General features: G+C 38.2%; 1 protein-coding gene across 1 annotated transcript in view; it reads left to right on the forward strand.

The window, feature by feature from the left end:
* Nucleotides 1-24,021, forward strand: part of LOC127956961 (uncharacterized) — a 46,499-nt gene extending 22,478 nt beyond the window's left edge. The window contains exons 7-16 of the mRNA XM_052555295.1: nt 13-228; nt 1,287-1,372; nt 1,972-2,083; nt 4,172-4,240; nt 9,903-10,133; nt 18,700-18,770; nt 18,898-19,008; nt 19,522-19,619; nt 22,043-22,112; nt 23,149-24,021. Of these exons, the coding sequence (XP_052411255.1) occupies nt 13-228; nt 1,287-1,372; nt 1,972-2,083; nt 4,172-4,240; nt 9,903-10,133; nt 18,700-18,770; nt 18,898-19,008; nt 19,522-19,619; nt 22,043-22,112; nt 23,149-23,400 (1,316 nt within the window). The 3' untranslated portion in view covers nt 23,401-24,021. The remainder of the gene's footprint in view (nt 1-12; nt 229-1,286; nt 1,373-1,971; nt 2,084-4,171; nt 4,241-9,902; nt 10,134-18,699; nt 18,771-18,897; nt 19,009-19,521; nt 19,620-22,042; nt 22,113-23,148) is intronic.
* The last annotated feature ends 1,101 nt before the right edge of the window (nt 24,022-25,122 follow it).

The following is a 25,122-nucleotide window of genomic DNA, read 5'->3' on the forward strand; positions in this document are numbered from 1 at the left end:
GCATGTTGACAGATCTGAGTCCTGGACTTGCGGCACTGACTGTGGGATGTGATTCGGGTGATCTGGGATCTTTGTCCCGTGTGCAGCTCCTGCTATTGGAGCGAAGAGGATCCGAGAGTCCAGGTTCCATCCCAAGTCTCGAATGGTGTCGAACTCCGGACGGGGAGGAATATGAACCTGGCCTTAGAGTCTGGAGCTCGGGCATTTCCCAATATTATCAGTCCACAGGTACATTACATATCATATAGCAAGCTGCCAAGCACCTGTCCAGTGTAGCGGTGAATGTCTGCGTCCGTTTGTGTGTGTGGGTGTGTGCACGTATAAGCTTGCCTTTCTGTGCGCGTATTTGCGCGTAAAAAGACCGTAGCAGACACATTGGCCCTGCTATCTCTCCCCATCACCTCTCATCAGATTGCAATGTTTACATTCACGAGCAACAGCACCTTGATTGCCTTTAAATAACTTTGAAAAATAACAGTTAGGAGGGGGGCAAAAAAATCCCAAGAGGAACGGTTGATTTGAGTTGGGGAAATTTGGCAATTGTGAGAGGGCGTCGGGGAATAACGTTACGGGTGTGCCGATTGTTGGCCGTCCTTGAGAGTAGTGTTTTTAGTATTTGTGTATGTGTATGTGTGTGTGACCCCGTTGCCGTTACCTTTGAACCAAAGCCGGCATGCCTCTCATCTGTTCCAGGGCGCGCGGCTACAAGTCCTTAACTGAAGCCATAAAGTTGCAGCGGTTTGTTGCTCCTCCAAAAAAAAAAAAAAGCTTTATGGAGTTATGAAAAAGTCATATTAATAAAGATAAAAAAGTTTATCATTAACCCAAAACCTCCGTTCATCCACACGTCTGGTCGCAATGGCCCCCCTATCAGGACGTATTCCTGCGATGCGGCTATTGTGCATTGTTCAGGCGCAATCCACAGATAAAGGCACTACAAAGGAAAGCCACATGCGGCGGATCAGATCTGGGTGCAATCTTGATCGGATGTGTTTTGAAATAGTGTTAATGTGTTTCTAAAGTCTGGCACAAACATGCACGGCCGCGCGTGGAGGCCAGGCTCCTCGCTAGGTGTGTCTGCACCTGGCATGCTGCGAGTAGACAGGTGCTGTTTGCTCGTTTGTGAGGCACCATTTCTATCAGTATTTGCAGAGGGATTATGGACCTTCAGTCCTGTCAAATACAAGGCATCAATCACTCACTGTCGTCCCTCTTCTTGCATTTCTTTTGCACTTGTATATATTTGGTCTGCCTCTTGTTTTCAAGCCGTGTGTGTCTATTTGCAGTCCCCGACAACCGCAAACCATTAAGTGGCAGAAACAGCAGCCAAGATTCTTTGGCAGCTTTCAAGGGACGCAGAAAGTGCCCCGGGGTGAGTATGTCGCTCATAAAACCATTTCAACACACACATAGAGGAATCTATGAGCCACTTTATGGCTGTCGTTGCTGTATGGAGGCGACTGGGGGATTTCTGCTTGCTGCTGGGCGGCAGGTGTGGGGCTAATAAGTCACTACGGATGACAAAAAGGTGCAGTCGCTTATAGAAAAGAAAGTTGGGCTTCTCTGACTCGCCGTGGTGATAAGAGGGCTGAATTTTAAAGCATGGATGTGCCACAGTGGGGCCAGAGGGCAAGGTTTAGGGGGTAAACAGTGACAGCGAGGGGTACGAGTACTCAAAGCATTGGATGCAGGTGCAAAAGGATGGAGGCATTAATCTTTCTTTTATGAAGGAAGGAGGAAAGCCAGGGGAGGGGTTTGGTGGCCTAAACATGAATGTGTTGTAAGCTGCCGTCAATTAAGTTTCAGTACAATAGATTTTCCCCAGGACAGATTACTGTGAACACAAGGGAGGCCACTGCTTCTTTGTAGCACAGCAGGGCCATGGCCGCAAACACACATTCATATTTGGTGGTTACGCACTTCTGTCCTGTTTGTGCTAACCTGTGTCTGTGTGAATTGTTGTGCTTTTAGCTCATCAGTGTTGGGAGTGTATCAAGGACATCATCCTGTTGTTCTCTCAGCCCGAGGGTGTCTGAGAGCAGCTCAAGGAACCCAGAAGAAAAAACCACCTGTGATGACCGAGGTGTGCCACCACTCACACCACCAAACACATAACTGTTATAAAGGATCTGATTATACACCTGACAGATGGAAACCATAACAATGCTCAAACCGAAGTTGAGAATTAGCACAGTTTCCATCCAGTGAGTCAATAAGAACAAAATCGTTACTTTCTTATAAATTGGCAGTAAATATCAATAAGAAAAGTATATCATTTTCATATAAAATAATTTACTTGGACCTCAGAGTGAGCAGACAAAGCACAATAAATGCGGTCATTGCTTTTGGAGGTGGATGCCTGCTTGCGAACACAGCCGTGAAGTGAATTACTGTATGTATGGTTTGCTTAAAGGAATATTCCAGGTTAATCTCAATTTGTGGCATTAAATTCATTACCACAAAAAAATTATTTTGACTCATCCTTCCTTCTCTTTAAAAAAGGACAGTGAGGCACTCACAATGAAAATGATTATGGCCAATCCAGAAACATTCAAAAACTCACGCTTTCAAATGTAAAGCCACAAGACCTGAACAACATGCATGAATACATAATTCACATGTGAAAAAAAAAAATCACTTACTACTCCTTTTTTGTGTAAAGTTATGTCCAATTTTACAACGTTACAACATAACATCATAAACCCTAAAACGACTGTAAAAAAAAAAAATGTTTTAGACAGATTTACAGATCAAATAATACACCGATTTTACACAGTCTCACCCAGGCTGCAATTACTTGATGAAAAATACAGTAAAAACCAATGCTGTGAAACATTATTACACTTTGAAATAACTAATTTGTTATTTATTTAAATATTTATGTTTTTCCTTGAAAGTTAAAAAGAGCAACATTTATTCATTTTTGATCAATTAAATAAATCCTTACTATATAAAACTATTAATTTATATTTAAAAACTCTTACTCAAACCAAGATTTTGAACAGTAGCAAGTTATTAAATACATTAATAAGCTTTGCATTTGATTTTAAATCCTCATAAACATTTTACTTCCATTAGGTGCTTCACCGTAACCTCAATTTTTTATTTATTTATTCAAAATTATTAATTTTTTTTTTTTTACAGAAAACAAGTGGCAATATTGAATGATAGTTTTGTAGTTTACAACATTATGCCACAAATACTGTTACTGTGCTTAAATCGAATTTAACCAAGAATATTCCTTTAAACCTACACCAAAAAAGAGAAACCATTTTGATCATAAATGTGCAAAATTCATATCCTTGATTTGATCACATTTAACAACTTTCAATTGAATACCCCTACATCAATAAAAATGTCCTGCATGTGAGCAGTGTACGAACACCTGAGAGCTCTATCATAATGTCCACCTGAGGGATGAATACCTGCATGTTGCTAAGAGTGTACAGAGTTAAGGTGCACCTCCATGAAGCTCTCATCATTGCCAGGTCAGTGTTTGGTATCCTTGTGTCTCCGGTACAGTTAAGCCACATAATCCCTCTCAGAGGCAGCTGCCTGGTGCCAGGCTTGTCTTTGCTGTGTGACCATCTTATGTACATAAATGAAATAAGGGCCCAGAAAGAAAATTAAGAGTCTGCATCTTTAATGTACTCTCAGCCTAGTTCTCATAATGCAACCTCAACCAGACTGGAAATATCCTGCTCAAGCCTATTCTGCTATGACTGAGCTATATTGCATCTGTCATAGCTTTGAAGAATAATGTTAATCACCAACATCCATCAATGTGTTGAGGGAGTAATGTCCCATGTTACTTGATCAGTCATACACCTCTATTAGTGGCTCAGACTGGCATATCTGCAGGGCACAAAGGTGTCCCAAAAACAACCCATTCTAAGTCTCAAGGACATTTAGATAATTTATTTAATCTTCTGAGGCACTTAAAAGGATAGTTTGGGCAAAACTCTTTTACAAACTCTTTTACTTCCATGGAATAATGCTGCTCTTTTCTATACAATGAAAGTGGATGGTGACTAGGCCTCAAGCACAAAACACACTTTAAGCATCATAAGGGTAGTCCTTGTGACTTTTGCACTGTAAATTATTGTTCACAAAAGAAAAACCATAAAAGATAACTATATCTAAAAAATATTTTGCTTCGTTTCATCACAAGGTTGTGAATCCCCAGATGACATTGCCCCGCTCTATTTGTCACCCCTCTCTCCCAGTGCTTTGCTGACAGGTGAGTGGTTTTGCTATAATACCAATGGGGTATTGTATTGACAATACTGTTTATATATATATATATATATATATATATATATATATATTTATTTATATGTATAGAGACACACAGATATATATTTATTTATTTATACTCCACATTTTACACACCAAGTCATAGTCCCGACAACAAAAGACTTTCGGTTAATCATTTGAAACTAACCAGAACAAAATGAATAAGGGACCTTGGGTTAAGTTATTTCACTAAGAGGGGCAAATGAAATTAATTCACCTCAAAAGAGATGTTACTCATGTAACCTAGGAGATGGTGGGAGTGTCTGAGAGCAACTACCCTCCTCAAAGTCCAAAGACATGGTCACTCCTGGGAAGAGGGTTAATGTGGGGTCAGTGCGAGGTCGATCCAGGGCCAGTAGGTATTGAAGCCTCAATGTGACTGAAACAGTGGACATGAGATTAAAGTCTCCTGCTGAGAAGAGCATTTGGATTATCACTGAGTGGGACTCTTGTGATAATCAAAAATAAGTCTAAAAAAAAAAAAACCTCTTAAAGGTCTCTTTTTTAGAAAGGAAAGTGGGAGAAATGAGAAAAGAAAGCACACCATTTACAATAAAACCACTAACTTTAAAGGGATAGTTTACCAAAATTGAAAATTCTGTCATCATTAACTCTCTCTCAGGTCATTTCGAATCTATATGACTTTTCTTTGTGGACCATAAAAGAAGAAATTTAGAAGATTTTTATATATATATATATATATATATATATATATATATATATATATATATATATATATAATGATGGTTGTTTTGGACCCCCGGTTAATTTCATTATATGGACTGTTCTTCGAATACAAATAAAGTTATACAGGTTTGGAACGACATGTTCAAAGAATTATTAACAGAAAAAAAAACTATAGTAATCTACTACACACCTTCTGTCATCTAATTCAAAATTTAGACATTTTAGCAAGCACAACCTTTTTATTATAATTCTAAAAACATCCCTATTCAGGTTGTGGAACGTGTGTTTTTGCTGTAAAATCTTTACTGGTTTTTAAATTGTAAGAATAGCTTTTATATTGGTAGTAATATTTCAAGATTAACATATACATTTATCATTATCCATATTTTTCTTCTTTTTTTTTTTAAATCATGTTAAAATGAGAGTATTGAATATGATACAATAGGCCTCACATTAGACCATCAGTATAAGTTTGTCCCCACAGTAATAAGTACAGAGCTTTATTATAACACTAATCATTTAAATATTATATCATAAATATTATATCATACATATTATCCTACATATTATCCTATATTATACATATACACTATTATTTTTTGTTCAGTTCGGGCCTCAAACTGCCCAAACAAAAAAGCCTGATGTATTGTCAACAAAAAACATATATGCAAACCTTTACATTTTGTCTAAAGGTTCAGTAAACTGTTCCATTACAAAAGAAATCTGACTATAATATCATACATCAGGCTTCACAGGGATAAAGTGATCAATTGTCTGCTTATGTGCGAGTGAGTTTGTGTCTTATATGTATTTATTTAGATTTTTCTTTCTTTATAAAAATAATATGAAGAGTCTTGATTTTGCAAGACACCATCAGTTATTCATCGGCTCAAAGAAACGATTGATTTCCAAATCATGACTTGCACCCACTAATAAAGGTGTTTCGGTCACTGTTCAAAATGACACATGACACAGACCCGATTCCCACCAGTGTCGGCTCCCTGACCACTCTTTTGTGCTCCCGGCTCGTAATGAATTCATAGGTGTCCTAATCCCTTTTTGTGACGGAATGGCTACTGTTGCTTCTCCTGGTCACTCGGGTGACCCCTGCAAGTGTTTATTATAGTCTTTAGCATTCAGCTGAAACTGAAGATGTCACAGAGGGACATGAATGTGCCATCATCCCGGACAAAGACAAGGGCCTAAGCCGGACTGACCCGGGCGGATTGTTCTGGAAGACACCAGGCGCTGGCGAACAGATTAAGGGCGTGAATGAAAGAGATGGGGAAGGAGAGATTAGCCATGTTCGAAGCAGGATCGTTGTGCCCTAAAACAGGACCACACACTGACACAGTCACTTTGCCACTATTGTCTCTCTCCCACTGTCACAGAAGGCTCGGAAGCCATTGTTTGCCAAATCCTCAATCGTTTGGACAGCGCTGAGTCCTGGATACCGACTCTTTGATTGGCACTTGTCAGCGCTGCTAGAATGGAATGACGAGTTGGGAAACTGAAGATCCAGAATGGACAATTGGTACCATGAATAATAATCAAGGAGGGATTTTCCCTTTTTCCTCCTCCCGTCCCTCTATTCTGCTGAAAGTTGGAGGAGAATGGCTCTGGGTGGCACCGCTGAAAGCCTCTTGCCGCCCGATTGTGTTGTTGACGCTCATCCCTTTCTCAAACACACAAAGAAAGAGATACACGGTCGACCTTCTTGCTTCTTTCTGGTGCGCTGGATACTCGGATTTCCACATGGGAGGGTGGGCAGGTTGTGTGTTAACCAAGACGGACCAGGGGAGGTTTGTGTTTTGTCTTCTATGGCCTTGTGAGCATCAGGGGAGGGCCAGATGAAGGATTTGACTCTGCCACTCTCAGCCAAATCCAGCTATCTGTCTCTTTCAGGCCGGCCAGTTGGTATGGTAACCTGGCGTGTGTGGGTTTAAGATGGTTTCTAAGCAGGTCAGTGCCTTGTTTCCAGCTTTGACCGTTCAGTAATCACTGTTCTGCATTGAAGGATTAGGCAGTGTAAGAAAAGGAGGTTTTACAGGGAGAGATAGGCCCCGCTGAATGGAATTAGTTGGGTTTCGCAAATTACCCTGTGAAACTTGATTTCACACAGCGGTCAGGGTCTGGAGATGTTTAATCCTTTAAAAAACACACCTAGATTTTGGAAACACACTAAATCTGAAATGTATGTTGACTATTAGTTTAGTGGATGTTTCTGTAAAGCCTGACAAATGAAATAATAGATAGAAAAATCTGTAGTGTTCATTGCGTGGTGCAAAAAAGAATGCAATGCAATACAATGATTTTAACATGATTTTTCTAAAATCTAATTTAAACCACTGGCCAGAAAAGTCACTAATATGATTAATAATTAACCATTCAAATGTGGTTTCTGTATTTTTAAAAGAGTAGTCAGTAAAATATGTTTTTCCAGTGGGAAGTACAGCCTGACTTTCTCTGATCTCACGTGTGAAGTCTTGCCAGATTTTTTGTAAAACACAAAACAACAAATAACTTTCCTTGACTGGCTGATGATAACATTTGCATGAACAGAAAACTTTCCATCATCAAGTTTGGGCTGCGGACTCAGATTACAAGGACCAACAGTCTGTGGATCATAAACTATGAATCATAAACTATGTAAACCCGTTTGCCCTTGCAGGATTTATGCGAAGGTGCCTCGTTGTCAGTGCTCTCACGTTGCACAGAGCTGATCACAGATCCATTATGGCCCATTTTTAGAGCCGAGCAAGTGCTTAACTGTCCTTATTCACGTCTCATTTGCCCGCTTTGCAAAACCATAAAATATGGCTGGTGTTTTCACACCATTAAATCTTGAATGTGATGTATCGGCATCTGCCAAGGTGAGCGATCCATAGCAGTATTAGCCTATATGATCAAAACTGAGACAGAAGCAGAGATAGCTGCTCTTATCTGCAATATCTAAAGATATGTAAACTGTGTAACTGTGTATAATACTGATAAATGATCAAAGTATACATAGCATACATAATATTTTGATGGAAACACAACCATTACAAGGAAGAAATTTTGTATCCAGCCATGACACATTTGACTTCCTCCATTATGTATATAGAAATATGTACCTGTATATGTACCTGTTTATGGCACAAAAGTAAACAAACATATTGCATGCATCTTATCTAATAATCACAAATAGTATTATAAATTGTTGCAGCAAATAACTCATTAAAACAGGTTTTGGTTTGGACAAACCAAATTCTTTCATTGAACTAACTATGCACAACGATAAAATGCATTTTATTATGTGCATTTTGCATTCTTTCCACCTGCTGTCTATGATACTGAATATTATAGTGGACAACCACTTAGTCTTAGTGTTGGAACATATACATTTACTGTAGGAACATGATGTAGGAACATAAGGCTGAAATCAGAAAAAAAAGCTGAAATCCAAAACAAGATGTGTCTTTGTGGGACAATAATTAACAAACTGACTCAGGAGTTCATGTGTAGTTGTGTTAATGAGAATAAGAGCTGGTTTTCCTGCTCTCCTCTCTCTCACACTTCAGCACAAAGCCACATCTCTGTCCAGTGTTTTAGATTGAAATGCTGAAGAACACACAATCCAGAAACCCCCACAGGTTCAGTGCTAATCGATCTCACTCTTTGTGTCTCTAAACGCAGGAAGTGCTTTGTGAGGACTTCTCAATGAGTTCTAATGAAAGCTGCTAATTTGGGAACGCTGGCAAATGAACAGACCTCCAGGTCTCTCAAGAGAGCATTTTGCTTTTAAATGGTGTCTTTGAGGAAGGACAGAAAATGTGATTATGAAGAGTAAAGGAGGAAGGAAACAGAATAAGTACATTTTGAATGGAAGAGTTAAGGGCAACATTTAAGAATTCTGCCACAAACAGCCCATAGGTATCTAAATCACAGAAAAAGCCAAGTACATGTACAAAAAAGAAAGAAGGCGTTGTTTGTAGTCTCACATAGTGAATTATCAAAGGGTTACATCTTATTTTATTCTATTTTATATTTCAAAATACACTAAATGAGTTTTAGATTAGGAGAAGAAGCAATTAGAAGGAAATACAGAATATTAAAGGTCATCGTAGCAGAAATCTTTTTATGGGTGGTCCTCATATTTCTTGGGCCATAATGCGGGGGTTTTCGAACTGGGATTCAGTACAAGAGAGTGCTATGGTTGGTTTGAAAATAATGTTAAAACACCTGCAAAAGAAATCAAACACTGAATGATTTTTCCATTATTATATGCTTTCTAAAGACTGGTTGGAAATCATGATTTTTTTATTCTACTGGCATCCATTATTTTAATTTTGAGAAATTCAAGCAAATCTGCATATATATTAGTGCTGTCGAACAATTAATCACGATTAATCGCATCCAAAATAAAAGTTTTTGATTACATGATATATGTGTGTGTACTGTGTATATTGATTATGTATATATAAATACACACACATGCATGTACATATTTTAGAAAAATATGTTATGTTTATATTTAATTAATATTTATATATTTAATGAATATAAATATATACATGTAAATACATGTAAATATTTTCGAAATAGATACTGTATGTGCGTGTATTTATATATACAAAATAAATGTACACAGTACACACTCATATATTATGTAAACAAAACTTTTATTTTGGATGCAATTAATCGCAATTAATCGTTTGACAGTAATAATATATATATATATATATATATATATATATATATATATATATATATTTTTTTTTTTTATTATTATGCATTATATGACATATGATATATAAAATATTACAATATTACAATATATTTATATGTAATATATTATATTAATTTATATTAGGTCACTAATCACAAGTAACAATCTAATATGCATGTTATATGTTTTTATCTCTGCTATATTAAAGAAAGCCCAACAAACGGGGGGACCATACTGGTCTCACAACGCGGAACCAGTGACCATGCTGAAAAGCAAAGAAACAGGTCCGACAGACTTCAAGAGAAGAGGAAGAGGAAGAAGCAGATGAAGAAGACAGAGGAGAGGAAGAATAAAGCCCTGCAGATTTACTCCAAACTTCAGGATGGAAAAGACCCAACAGAGCCCACTCATCAGAGCCCTTGCTCTAAGTTTGAGGACTGTAAGTACACGAATCCATGTGTAAACCAATCTGAATTTGAAGATTAATAAGGTGAATGTACTCTGATATCATTTCCAAGTCACCTATTTACCAGTCTGCCAGTATGAACTGGCAATTTCAGCTGTTGATTGATAAGATCCTTTCAGTAGGCTACCATTTTCATTTTAAGGACAATAAAAAGCTCACGCCATTCAAGCAGAGAACCCCAGCGCTGTAATTTGAGACTGTGTACACACTCCAGTCGCCCCACCATCTCTTGTTTAGTTTTGAGCTCTGAGTTTTGCACTTGATTTTTTAATTAGCTATGCTTTCGAGTGCCGTTCTGCCGGTCTACGCCTATAGTCCCAATTTGCCAGTCCTTTTCATGATTGGATATGCAGTTTGGAGTGCTGAGGAGAGTGAGGGTGTGCACTGAAGGTCAAGGTGAAGGGGCGGAGCTCCAGAGGGGTCGTGGGAGGTCACGGGGCTTGTGTGAATGCAGGGGCATTGTGTGAATAGGCCTGATTGGACAGGTCCCTTCAGCTCCTAATCAAGCACAAGAGGAGGAAGCATGCAGCTGTCGCTCACATCAGAGATGAGTGTTGCTCTTTGTGTGTACGCGGATGAAAGTAAGAGGAGTTTGAAAGGGAAAAAGAAAAGAGAAAGAAGGCTGTATAATGTTAAAGATTTGAATCTGGTTCAAAGTGACTCACATTTGTCACTGTTTTTAGTCCTCTGGTTCTCCTGTAACGATAGGATTCCCTCGGAACGAGATGGCATTCACCATAAATTGTGTGTATGAATATGTGTGAGGCCTCTCAGACACTTGTGAGTGTGGCTCCTCATTAGGGACTCAAAAGCCCTAATTAGACATAATTTGTACCCACTCTCTCCATACTGACCAAAAAATCAATGCACAAATGACAAGTGTCCCAAAATAGGTCTGGCCTTCCCTGTTCTTTCATTTTTCCCATCTTTCCCCCTTTCCGTTGTGCTTTCCCTTTCTGTTGCCCCTACCTCCAGAAGGTATTCATTGTTTGCTGTGTATGTAGCACTGGCGCGTGTGTTTTGGCTGTGTTTACTAGCATACTACATACTAGACAGTATATACTGTTTGTTGCTTATTATTTTTCAAAAAAGATATTATGCTTGGTTGTTGTCACCTGACCTCAATAAGTTACACATTTCAATCAGTGCTTGGTTTCCAGTTCAATAAAAAAATAAAAAAAAAGTTTTATAACGAGCCCTTACATGACATAAAAGGTGGAAAATAGATTGTGGCTATGAATTCGTTCCCATGCACGCCTTATAAATATGTGGCCACTTTTATTAATTTGTTCCCTAACATTACAATTTGTAATGAGTGAACAAACTGATTAGACGTGTGAACAAATTTTTTATTTGTAGCCACAATATCTCTTTTTTATTATTATTAAAGTTCATTAAATAATGTTCAAATAATCAGATATTTATGGTCAGTATCATTTAAACTACATATAATTCTTTCCTCACAGTGGAAATAGACATAATTCCAAGTGCATACAGAGTATATAGTTGTAACAGCCGATATTTGTAAACCCAAATATGTGCATACTTCCTTACTTAAGTATCCCAAATTCAGTTTTTCAGATTAGTTGTATGTCTGAATGAGCAGCATTCATTAAACATGGTAGGCAATAATTACCTGCATGACCTAATATTTACACTGAGTTTCTGAAGTACATATCCACTGGCACTTTATTATCCCATGAGGCCACAGAAAAGAAGTCACAATATTTGATATAGAAGACAGACATGGCTTATGTCTTCAGTATGACTGTACCAACATGGCTGTTTTACAGTATTTTGTGTGAAATATATTCTATACACATTCACACTTTATAGAACATATTAATAAGCAGTACATACTTTGAACAATTATAAAAAAATTTAACTCTGCTTTTTTAATGTTTTATTCAGTTTATTCAGAATTGTTATATGTGACCTTGGCCCACAAAACCAGTCATTAGTCTTTTTTTTTTTTTTTTTTTTTTTTTAGATTTATAGATAATCTGAAAGCTGGAAAAATATGCTAACAATATTTGTCAGAGATGCAACTATTTACTTTTTGAAAATCTGGAATCTGAGGGTACAAAAATATCAAAATACTGAGAAAATCATCTTTACAGTTGTCCAAATGAAGTCTTCAGCGAAGCACATTGCTAAACAAAAATCTAGTTTTGATATATTTACAGTAGGAAATTTACAAAATATCTTCATAGAACATGATCTTTACTTAATCCTAATGATTTTTAAGATTTTGACCCATACAATGTATTGCTGTCTATTGCTACAAATATACCCCAGCAACTTAAGACTGGTTTTGTGGTCCAGGATCACGTATATATTGCATCATAATTTTGCAGTATTATTAGTTAGTTTTATTATATTATATACTTAAGTACAATGTAAAATCATGTACAGTATGTACACAATGAGTGCACTTTATCAAATGATTAATTTACTTGTAAGTACAGTTAAGGACACTCAATATAAAGTGAGTCCAAAAATTCATTTCAACAAACAAACTCTGGGCTTAAAGAAAGTTTGGAGTTCCCCACTCATAATTACAACTTTTTGGTGGCGTTCATACAATCTTTCCAGTTGCCCTTATCTTTCGTTTCTTCTGGTCACTTGGAGAAAGTGGAGATCCCTGATAAATGTAAGCATTGACAGAGAACACCTGGTAGACCTGAGTCGGCCCCACCCTGCTTGTTTGCTAGTTTGCTAGCGGTTAGTGTTCAGACTGTGTAGGAGGCTGACTATGTGGCTCCCTTGTTGAATAGCTTCTTCAAAAGCTCAGTATCCTGAAAGACCAGAGAGTGTGCATGTGCATGTGTATGTGTGTGTGTAGGGGTACAGTGCCTTTAAGCGCTATTTGCACAGCGCTAAAGGATGGAATAGCTGTGTGTGTTTACCATTAGCTCAGAGTGACTAGGCAAACAAACAGTACGGCTATTGACAAGCACGAAGCATGGAATATGCTCGCTGTTTTCAAAGCTCACAGCGAGAGGGAGAGAAGTGAATCTGTCAAAGACTCTATTATGCCGTGTCCAAACAGAGTGGGCCTTTCCACAATGCCCTTAATAAAGGGACAATGTCAAGGAGAGCGGCGGCAATAATGGCAGATGATTTGGCCATTGTGGGGTTATATCGCTGTAGATAAGTTATAACAGATGATTTGCCCTTTGTGGAGTTATCAGGGAGATCAGGGAGTAGTGGTTTGTGAGGGATTGTGGTCTGTGTGTGTTTGAGAGTGCATGGCATGCAGCCAGCAGGAGGAGTGTGGTGCCTGCGTGTGTCTTTGTTTGTTTTTTCCCCCTCCTTTTCAAGGGCAGTGAAGGGGCGGAGCCACGTGTCCGGCGGCCAACAACAAAGCTAGCTTCGAGAGGTCTGCCAAAATTTGCCCCCTGCACTTGTTCAAAGGGAGCAAAGTACAGTGCCAAATTTTGAATAATCAAGGAGCACAGCAGAGAGTTGGATGGCCCGCGTAAGTTATTTGTCAGTTGGGTAAGCACCACAGCGACCAGCACGTGGCAGAGAGTGCATGCAAAGTGTGTGTGGTGTCGGCCAGGAAAGCAGCCACAGCAGGCACAAAAAGCATTTAGTAAGAAGAAAAAAATTCTGAATAAAATATGTCTTGTATTATATAACAAAATCAAGTGTACATATCAAATATATTTACTTTTGTATGATATCAGCTCCTCTCAGATTCACACAGGTATTATACCAAGTAACATGTTTCAGTAACATCTTACAAACAATAAGTGTCCAAATACATATATTCATATTGTCCAAAATGAAGACAAAACGGTGTTTTGATTTGATTGCTTCTATTGTCCTCATTTGTAATTCACTTTGGATAAAAGCGTCTGCTAAATTGCTAAATGTAAACGTAAATACTGTGAATTCCTTTTTAGTTTAACATTTTTAACCAGTGCAATCACATTCATAGATTTTGAAGTGTGTCTCAATCGTCCAAATGCTTTTAGGGCCGCACACTTTTCAGTGAATCTGTAAATCTTTTACTTATTTTTTGTTTTTACTCCCATAAATGTGGAATCCTATTAGGACAAAAACCTAGCTCATGTTTGGAAACCATTAAGTGTTAAAGATGCAGCAAAACATTTGGGTTTTACTTCTAATAAGGGCACTTTACTGTTCGAGAGGTTGATTTTTATTAAAACAGTCTGTTTTTTTCTTTCTGCTATTAGAAAAAAAGGCCTTTATATATATCTATATATATATAGATATATATATAGATAAATATAAAGGCCTTTTTTTCTAATAGCAGAAAGAAAAAAACAGACTGTTTTAATATAATATATAATATATATATATAATATTAAAATATTAATTATTATTTTAAATAAATTAAAATGATTTACCAATTTTTACACAAAGACATTTTGGCATAATTTCTATCATGTCCAATAATTGTTTTTAAAAAACTTATGAATTGGAAACTGTCAGCAAATTGTGTGACTTTTATTTTGTCTTTTTTTTTATCCAGCTCTAATTTTTTCAAATGTAAAAAAAATTATAAAAAATAAAGTAAAATAATAAAAATTATTTTAAAAAATGCCATTTCCACTAGAATGCCATTAAACAATTATTAGAAACATGGTGGGAATGACATTGCAGTGAAATGTTCATGAAATAAAATGACAAATGCTGCACGTCTGTCCAGTGTTAGCCTTTAGTTTATTTTCTAGAAATCAAAAAGAGTTAAAAACACCCACAGTTGAAGAAAAACTCAATTTTCTTGGTTTGACCGTTACAGTGCTCAACACATGTACTTTTGATATCTACTGCCATGCTTTGACATTTACTGTATGTAGAGCGACCCCAATTTGAGAAAAGAGGTCATAGTCTGCAGACTCAATTTGACCTTGTTAGTAAACTATGTAAGGGAGTCTATATGAATGATGATGAACATAAACAAAGCTACAGGATTAAATATGGACCACAAACAAACACAGGTCCAAAACGGCCTCAATAATGCACAATGAGTCTCTGTGTATGAATAACAGTGTTACTTTTGAGTGGGAACGCTTGTTTGTATATGTGGTAAAAAGTTGCATCATTCAATTTTCACGACAGATGTATATAAACTGCAAATCGAAAAAGAAAAATTACCTATACTTTCTAAAACAGTAAGAAATTACCGTATCCAGAATAGCAACAGTGAACATCCATTATTCATTGGCTACAGACGTGAAAGGACGTGCAATCAGTGCATTGCAGTGAAACAGCTGTGAAGTTCTGCTCTGAAGAGTGAGTGTTAAATGGGATGTGACTACAGTTTTCTAAGGCGTCTTCAGCCTTTTGGATAGAATGATGCCGTCAGCCCTCATAGAGGAGTGACTCTGTCAAAAAAAGAGAGCAACAAAGCACAAATGCGCAAATGTGGTTGACGGGGTGCACATTGCCCGGCTCTTGTCACCTCGTCACACTTCCCTTTTTCTCGGACTTCCATTTGCTACTGAATTGCCGTCACTCACATTACAGATTACGAGAGAAGTTCTGTTCTTGCAACCTCGCTCTCCGTCTCTCTCTCTCTCTCCACCTCTTTTTTCAAGACTTCTTCTCTTGATTAACATTTTCTGCTAGGCTTCACACCAAAGGGCCCAACCTGTGTGCAGCAAAGCCCACAGTGGAAAAAAAGCCATCAGCCGCTGAAGCAGAATCAGATAAGGCTATCAGGCGGGAGGCGTTAGCCCAGGAGCTTTGTGCCCCCTCCATCCCCCTTCCCGCACGTTTGCCTGTGCTTCCTCCCTCAATCTCTCACTCCACTGCACCTTTTGTTCCCTTGATTCCACGGCACAGAGCCCCCCCCCCAAAAAAAAACATACGCATACACACACACACACACCATGAGCCACAAATCCCAGAGTGGACCGGTGGCCTGAGATGGGATGCAGTTCTCTGGTGGGGTCTATAGTGAAGTTCAAAGGCCTTGGGAGGAGGTCAAACGAGAGATTTGGTTCAGATACAGAGAGGCAGAAATTGGTGTACTGTAAGTGTAAATAAACCCAAATACAGGTTTCATATTTAAGAAAGTTAGAAAGATGATAACTGATATGCCAAACTGAAAATGAAACCACAATTTTATTTTCTTACCAGACTATAAGGTAACTTCATCAATATTTTGATTAAGAAAAACAAAATTCTTCACTTTTAACTCTCATTTTCCTAATAAATGTGTTATTTTGTTTTCCAGTAAAAAATAAATAAATACGTTTTTGCTTAGATTTTGCTTAAAGAAAAAAGAAGCAAATAAATAAATGTAAGTTTATGCTTCAACATTTTTTTTAAATAAGCAAATAAATAAAGCAAGTATTTATTTATGTTGATAAATATATAAATAAGGTTTATGCTTAAAGAAAACTATAAAATAAGCAAATAAATAAGTAAATACACAAATAATGTTTTAGCTTAACAAAATGCCAAATAAGTAACTAACTAACTAAATAGATAAATATGGTTTATTTTATATTTTATATAAAGTTTACATTTCTAAAATAAGCAAATACATAGATAAAGTTGACAGATAAATATTATCTGAGAATAAACCTGCTAAACTTCGTGTGCATGTTGTGAGCATGCCATGACTCTGGCTGCATCCACTATGCATTTTGCATGAGCCAGACATGGCATTGGTAGACACAGGGAATACAATTGTCAAGTGTGAGTGTCCTGGCTGCACATCTCATATAGTGAGAAACCAGATAAATACACATGTGCAGCCCAGTCTGATCAGATCCAGACAGTGGCAGCAGGACTGGGACAGCAGATTCAGTGTCTTGGGAGCATCTGAGACAGATGAGTGCAGATAAAGAGAGAGTCAGTGAATACAGATCAGCTCAATGATCCGAACAGATCACAGTTTCAGATTTAAAGCTAAATCCTAGCGCTGCTGAGGGACCAGGGTGACACCAGAGCTCCCGCTAGCCGCAGTTATTTGCAAACAGATGTGCATCCCTGGACCAAGAGGTTTTGATCAATCAGGCCTTAACAAGTCAAGTTGACTACATGCGAATGTAACACTTTGCATGTGAATGGGAGAGGCCATGCAAGGCCTGGGTTTGATTAGGGGTGAGCTGATAAATGGCAGATTGAATCGGCCCCCTGTGAGCAGGCTGCAGCTTATTGGGCCCAGTGCTTTAAATCCACACTGATATCAACTCTTTCCTCCCTATTCTTCAGCCTCGCTGATGAATAGATCTATTATTCAGTGGATTCTGTCTATCATTCTTCTTCATTTCATGTATTGGAGTGGCAGCAGCTTAAATGAGGTCTCCACAGCTTCCTTTCCTCCCTTTTTACTCTTTTTCTTTTTTACTTTTCAGTTCTGATCCTCTTTCCCTAACTCATCTTAGTCTTTATTCCCATCTGTCTGTCCCTTTGTGGCCAAATTGTTGATTTTCTGCCTTTCCCTGTACTTAAGGTTTCATTGTATGTGACTGGTTTCATGGTAAACAGTAAAATACATGGCTTTAGCTTCCCTGGCATTGTTCATTGAGGTCAGTAAGATTTTTGATTTTGATAAAATGTATACTTTTACGTAGTGAAAAGTGACAGTAAAGACATTTATAGTGTTACAAAAGATTTGTACTTCAATTCAATTCGGGGTGGGAGTTGTGTGTGTGGGGGGGGGGGGGGGGGGTGGTCCTGAAAAAAAAAGGTATTATGGTTTCCACAAAAATATTAACTAGCACAGCTGTTTTCAACATTTATAACAATAAAAATTTCCACTTTTATATACTGCTTTATACAGTGCCATCTTTTCAAGAATAAAGTTATAATCATATACTCTTTAAATACTAATAAAAAGGGGGGAAAATATGCTTTTATCAGTGTTTTATGATAAACTTGACTCAATATAACAGTGCGACTACAGTAAAAAGCTTTTACTGTTCTATTAACACAGATTTCTGGGCATTATCAGAATTCAAAAGTTTAGAATAAACCCGATACACTTTCTGAAGGATCCTGTGACACTGACGACTGGAGTAATGGCTGCTGAAAATTCAGATTCATCACATTAGATTTTAAAATATAATAAAATAGAAAACACTTATTTTAATTTGTAACAATATTTCACAATATTACAGTTTTTACAGTAATATTTATCAAACAAATGCAGCCTTGGTGAGTATAAATGACAAAATTCTAATCACCCCCAAACTTTTGAACAGTAATGTATCTATAGTTGATTGTAATAGTTCTGACTCACATATTTAAATCAAAGAATATATATAACTCTCTCTGTTTTCCTATTTACTGTATAGCATGGTTAATCCACTTTACATCTGTATGCACTTTTCTGTGACATTTTAAAATGAGGTTCTATTAAAAATCCTTACATATTTTTGGTCTATTGCTGAAAATGTTGCAGTTAATTGTAAATAATACAATTAATGAAGCTGTATAAATGTTGTAGATGCTTCAAAGTTCATGCTAACTGTGTTAATTATTGTTAATGTATACAGCCTTATTGTAAAGTGTAACCCAGTTTTTAATACTTTTGTGTGCTCTTTTGCAGTTGATTTTCTGGCAAAGTACTGCATCCTCAGTCAGGACAAGCTTTCCATGTACAAAAGAGCTTTTGAGGCCGTGAGTAAAAGAAAATTCCACAATTTCCAGATCAAAAAGAACGGTTTTGTTCATTTTCATATATGCTGGTAATGATAGTAATCACTTAACTGTCAGAAACTTTGACTGTAATACTCTGTGCCTGCAGGCTGATAGTGATGGAGATGGTTATCTGAGCTGTCTCCAAGTGCTGCTGGCACTGAAAGAGATCATTCCTCCAGAGCTTCTGACTGAAGAAGAGGAAATATATGTGTACAGGGTAAACACCATCTTAAAAAAATATATACGATCTGCCCGTCTCTCTTTTTTCTCACAATGTCTAGAGGCAACTCACTAAGAATGATTTGTGCTGGCTGATAGCGACATTTATTTGCATGCACTGTCTGTGTTGTTTTAGCACCCGTTTCACTAAAGGAATCATGCAAATTAGGTAACAGCGCAAACACACCCAAAAAAATCTGTGTCAAACACAATATGCCCAGTGGAATAGCAGGGTACACTGGTCTGCACCATACGTCCACATATATACCTGATTTTAGGATGTTTCTGCGTCATTTGATCATTTTGATTCACTGAAATACTACTGATTGCTAGAAAATCAACAGAAACATTTTTAAATTAAATTAATGTATAGGTTATATATATATATATATTGAACCGTTGTAGATTGAACTCAGATTGAACCGTTGTGCATGCATTGAAAAAAATTGTTTTCATATAAATTTAAACATGGATTTGCTTGTATATAAATATGTATATGATATATTCTCAGATTCTGGAGCTGGTTGATTTCAGAGTGACAAAAGGCCTTACGGATCTGCGCCTGTTTGCTGTAGTGGCCAGTTTGGCCCAGAAAATAGCCACACTCGAGTGAGTCAGCAGGTCAAGCATTCAACATACACAATAGCATTAGAAGAGGAGTCACTGACCTTCCATAAATATTCGCGGCCAGTTCGTAAGTGTTTGTGTGTGTAGGACCGAAAATGTATATATCCATTTGTAGCATCTGTACCATTCGATTGAACAAAAATACAAGAGCATGTGACATGCGACTGGAGGGTGACCCATGACAGCCTGGGCGGTCGTGTGTCGTCTTGAAGTCCATTACTGTGATGAGGGTTTGGGGGCATTTGGCTGTGATGCTACATTACAGCCCATATGCCAAAAATTCCCACACACAGGCTCTTTCATTCCCGCTCACTTTTTTTAGGATCTTTAACAGCTTCCACTCAACGCCGGGGCCCATTCTGGGTTTCCTGGGTTATGTGTGTGAGGGGATTTGGGGTCACGCCTCTTCGCTGATTTACGGCATTGCTCTTTGAGAGAGTGAGCAATGCCTTTTCCCCTGCACTAGTGGACAAATGAAACAAATGAAAAGGAACATGGGTGTTTCTTTGGAATGGACACAATAGGGACATTTATGTGCTTTAACCTTTTCCATCAACCTCTTCTGAACCCTGATATGGATTTGACCCCATTCATTAGCTGCTATACACCCATGTTCACTCATTACAGTGGACATAACCCTCATAGAACGACTAAATCCAGTGCCTTGACTGTCCAAAGTCTCTCCTGCCACCTTTTGCTTTCGCCATCTGTCTGTGCTTTGGCACTTTCTCCCAGAGCTGGTCAGAGCAGTGCTCCCTCAAAACATAGTGTCTTCCTCTACCTGTGTGTGTTTTTGTGGGTTGGAAGCATAGGTAGAAACGTCCTGGGTGGGCTGCGTGTGGTCTGAGCTGTCCGAAGGTTCGGTTCCAGTGACGAGAACAGTAAATCTATGGCTTAATTGGACTGATTCAGCTGCGTATCACTGTGTGACTCACTGCACCAATACAAAACCAAAAAACGGAGGGAAACCTGAAACGACCTCCTTTAGCATCCCGCCTCTATCTCTCTTTCGCACTCTCTGACCCGGTCCAAAACATAAACACACTTACCGCCAAAACCGACCTGTCAAAACAACTCTGTCCACCCAAACTTTAAATGGGTCACCAATATGGCCCACCCCAAAAAAAATCCAACCATATCTCGCAACCCCCCTGCCAGAACCGCCGAAACTTTGGCAATTACGTAAGCGTGGAGTCTGTGGTGATGGGGCGCAACAATAGAAATGGGTTAGCGCTATTATCCTCCTCTCTGTCTCTGGCGCGCTCTCCGTTGCCCCGGCTATTATCCACGCTGCAGTTCGGGCTCTTTTCTGCAAACCAAGTGCAATTAATGATCATTAGCTGGCCTGTCTCCCCTCATTCCCATCAAACCCCCTCCTGCCTTACCACAACCGTGAGCGAATGGGCCAATAGCGGTTAGTCTGAGGGTGGCGTACCAGCAGCTATTCTCCTCCCAGCATGCTTTCTGAATGGAGGGGCTCGTTAGCACAGGGATGACCATCACTGTGCCACACGCTGGACAGTGGAGCTCTGTACCGACTGAATAGCCACTGCCTCCAAGCAATTATCCCAGTGTGTGCATGATCAAGTGTATATTTGTGTAGGTGTGTGTTGGTCACATTGCTCCAGAGCATGTCCCCTAAACACCCTCCTCACATTGGGGCAGTTTTTTTTTTTTAATCCGTTATACTGGCGGGTTGGGATCATTGTTTTAGGGGACAGGCCATAATGAGCAACCACAATGGGCTCAGAACACTTTAGCATCATCGCCCCCCCACCAACAAACCCCAAAACAACGCACCACACGATTAGGCCCCGCTGGAAAAAACCCGCCAAAATACAGCAGCATTTACCAGCTATCCTTGCATAACCCCAACATCTTCTGTTATTTGATGAAAGCAATTATATATATATATATATATATATATATATATATATATATATATATATATATATATATATATATATATATATATATATATATATACAGTGTATATATATATATATATATATATATATATATATATATATATATATATATATATATATATGTATGTGTGTGTGTTTGTGTGTGTGTGTGTGTGTGTGTGTGTGTCTGTGATATAAATTATAACTTACTAATTCATTATAATTAAATAATAATAATATATTAAAATAATGATATATAATTAAACTTATATTGATTTGTGATAAAATGGTAAAATAATATTATATAATTATTGGACAGTGATAATACCAGTTATATATGTGTGATAAAATAATAGCCTAATAAAAATAAATATAGTATATCTTTATGAAGATAAATTAATATAAAATATATTTGCTTTATTATGATTATTATTGTTATTATTATTTGATCAACTTTTCGTGTATAGAAATCTGAGAAACTTCTCTTTTAATTCACAGTGATTTCATGCGCTCCCTCATCAGCGAGATGGATTTCAAATCTCTGGAGATGAAGCTTTATAAAGCCAAGGTTTGTTTTCTATCAATGCTAATGCTATTTAGTGTAAAAATGAACATCTGTCATACTCACTAGCAAACTGTTCCTGACCATTTAGCAATTCTGTCCCTCTTTCTCCCTCTCCCTCTCTCAGTAGGAACTAATTACAGTGAAATAGAGACCAGAAAACACTTTAAAGGCCAACTCAAACGCGGGCTTAGTAAAACTAGCTGTTTCCGTCAAGCACCTTGTATGTGAATTGAGAGCCGAAGTAAAAAAAAATTTCCTTCAGCCTTCCCCCTCCCTCGTATTCATGGATTACAGGCTGTAATCTCATTAAAGTGGCCGGCAGTGTACATCCAGTGCAGCGTGCTCTGTAATCAGGCAAAGACATACTGCTCATCTTGGATAAAGCAGAGGTATAAGGTGCCCATTCAGTAGCAAGACCTGACCAGGCCCATTGAACAGAGAGGGCTGGATGCTGAAAAGCATGGAGACTTAAAAGTTGACGGCGGAGGTTAGGGAAACTGAGCCCCTACCCGGTCTTGGGGTTAGGTGGAGAGGGGAGGCTAATTACAGAGTGAGCTGGACTTGAATTGTTATCGAGCGAGAGGAGAGAGGAGTGGGCGCTTTGCCAGGGGATTACAGGACACACACACACACACATATACACACTCACTTTTAGTCATTACCTCGGATGCATTTAACTGTGCAAACAGGTGTGCTCACAGAAGAGTAGGAAAAGGCCGCTGTAACTTGAGCCTTCTCAGACACACGTGTGAACCAAGCACATGCTTTCACGCATACACACATACACACACCGACATCAGTGCCCTGACTATCTAGAAGTGTGCAATGGGTGATGACTGGTGCCATATGTCCAATGAATGTATTCACAAGGTATTTGCACATGTGGATGGAGTGTTATATGTATGGACTAATGCTGCTGTGTACCACAAGTTAAAGCCTGGAAAAAAGCCTAAACTCAAATATATATCATATATATACATACACGGAATATATATTGCATTCATTGATACTAACCTGAGTATGTGTGCTTGTTCTACAGCAGTTGTTCTTGTTCTTGCTGGAGGCCCAAACAGGGGGCGCTCTGGTGCCAGAGGGTTGCATTGGGGCAGAGCAACTCCTAGTGGAGCTCAAGGCAGGGGGCATCAGGCCTGAGCATGAGGCATCGGTGAGGCGGGAGCTTCGCAGTTTGCGCTCCCTTGATCTTCTCGACTTCCTCGCTCATCTGCCTCTCTTCATCCTCATTCATAACTCAGTTATCGCAAACCCCTTCGATGACACCAGCAACCTGTGATGGTATCAACAACAACTGTTTGCACCAATGGTTAGGCCATATTAACATCAAAATGAATACAGATACATAGGTATGAAAAAAACTTTGGGGCATGAGGGATTTTTCATGTTTTTGAAAGAAGCTATTTTGCTTGCCAAGGCTGCATTTATATGATCAAAAATACATTTACAAAAAAAAAAATAATAATAATAAGTGTCTTCTATTTTAATATATTTTAAAAAGTATTTTTTTCTGTGATGCAAAGTAGAATTTTCAGCATCTATTAGTCCAGTCTTCAGTGTCACATGATCCTTCTACATTTCATTTTATACATTATATTATATTATATTATATTATATTATATTATATTATATTATATTATATTATATTATATTATATTATATTATATTATATTATATTATATTATATTATTGGAGTGAATACAAATGTGTCAGTTAATGAAGTAGAGAGACACTTCAGCTTCATATCATATTTTGAATACTTTATATACTGTTTCAGTGCAAAAAAAAAAACATCACTAAGACTATACAAATACTGATACAAATGTTTGTGTAAGTGTCCAATTTATGTTTATGTCTGCTGAAAGTGATCAAACCTCAATAAAAATGAACTACAACCAAGCCTTGTTAATTATTCTTGTAGCATCCATGTCAATAACTCATTTTAAAAAAGGGGTAAGCACTGAGTGACTGAATATCAATCAAAATAACAAAACCTTACTGCATTTCACCAAAAACAGGGCATAGATTTCAGTTACTGCCCAAGACTGAGCCTTCACTGCTGAACATTAGCAGAGTGGAGAGGAGTGCTGTCTGTGGTACTGAAACACTGTTTGCATTGCACTCTTCAGGGCCAAAGTCAAGCAGCTCATATTTCATGCAGGCTAGAGCCTTTATTAATGTCATTTGCAATTCAGCATAGAGAGAGTGAAAAGTTTGCTCAGTGTGGTCGTCAAACATCCAATCGTCACTGATAATCACTCACCAAACCTGCAGGACTCAATACGGGAAATGGGAAGAGAAGAGCTTTGACAAGCATAGAGAGCACCATCACATTCAGACATAACAAAAGTGAGCATTTGTATAAGAAAGAGGAGAGAGGGGAAAAATGAAAAGAATCGAGGTAGCGAGAAAAACAGAGAACGACTGGTTTCATTTAGCCTAAAGAAATGGCCACAGACATTGGACAGTCGTGAAAAGCTTTCTGGGCACTCATGAGGAAGTGAGTGCTGTCTAACAGTCTGCGTCTTTAGATTTACAAAGTCTGCTGAAGAAGTTGAGAGGCAGGGATGGCAGCACTTTCAAAGAGAATGAAAGGAGGCTGGAGAGGAGTGATAACAAGGAGTCCCCATGAATTTCAACGGGGAGAACATCAGAGGGGCCCGGATCACTAATCAGTGTGGGTTACATGCTGCCGCTCCAGTTCCATTCAGCCGTGGCATAATGAGGAGGCAACATTCTGCCACAATGGGATGGACACGCGGAAGGGCTCGAATGGGCCGTGTGCACAACTACACACACTCCATTGCTTTCTACCGTTCCCTTGGACACAGTTCAGATTGAGCATGAATAGTTTTTAAAGGGAATTGGTGGCTTGTATTCTCAGGTTAACCATGAAGTGCATTAACAGTAGGTCAATGGAAAAGTTTCATGAAATTCACATTGCTTTCTATGGAGACTTCAAAAACAGAGAAAAAAATATTAGAAGAAGAAGGCTATTGAA

Source organism: Carassius gibelio, chromosome B4 (assembly GCF_023724105.1).
Source record: "Carassius gibelio isolate Cgi1373 ecotype wild population from Czech Republic chromosome B4, carGib1.2-hapl.c, whole genome shotgun sequence".
Classification (NCBI taxonomy): domain Eukaryota; kingdom Metazoa; phylum Chordata; class Actinopteri; order Cypriniformes; family Cyprinidae; genus Carassius; species Carassius gibelio.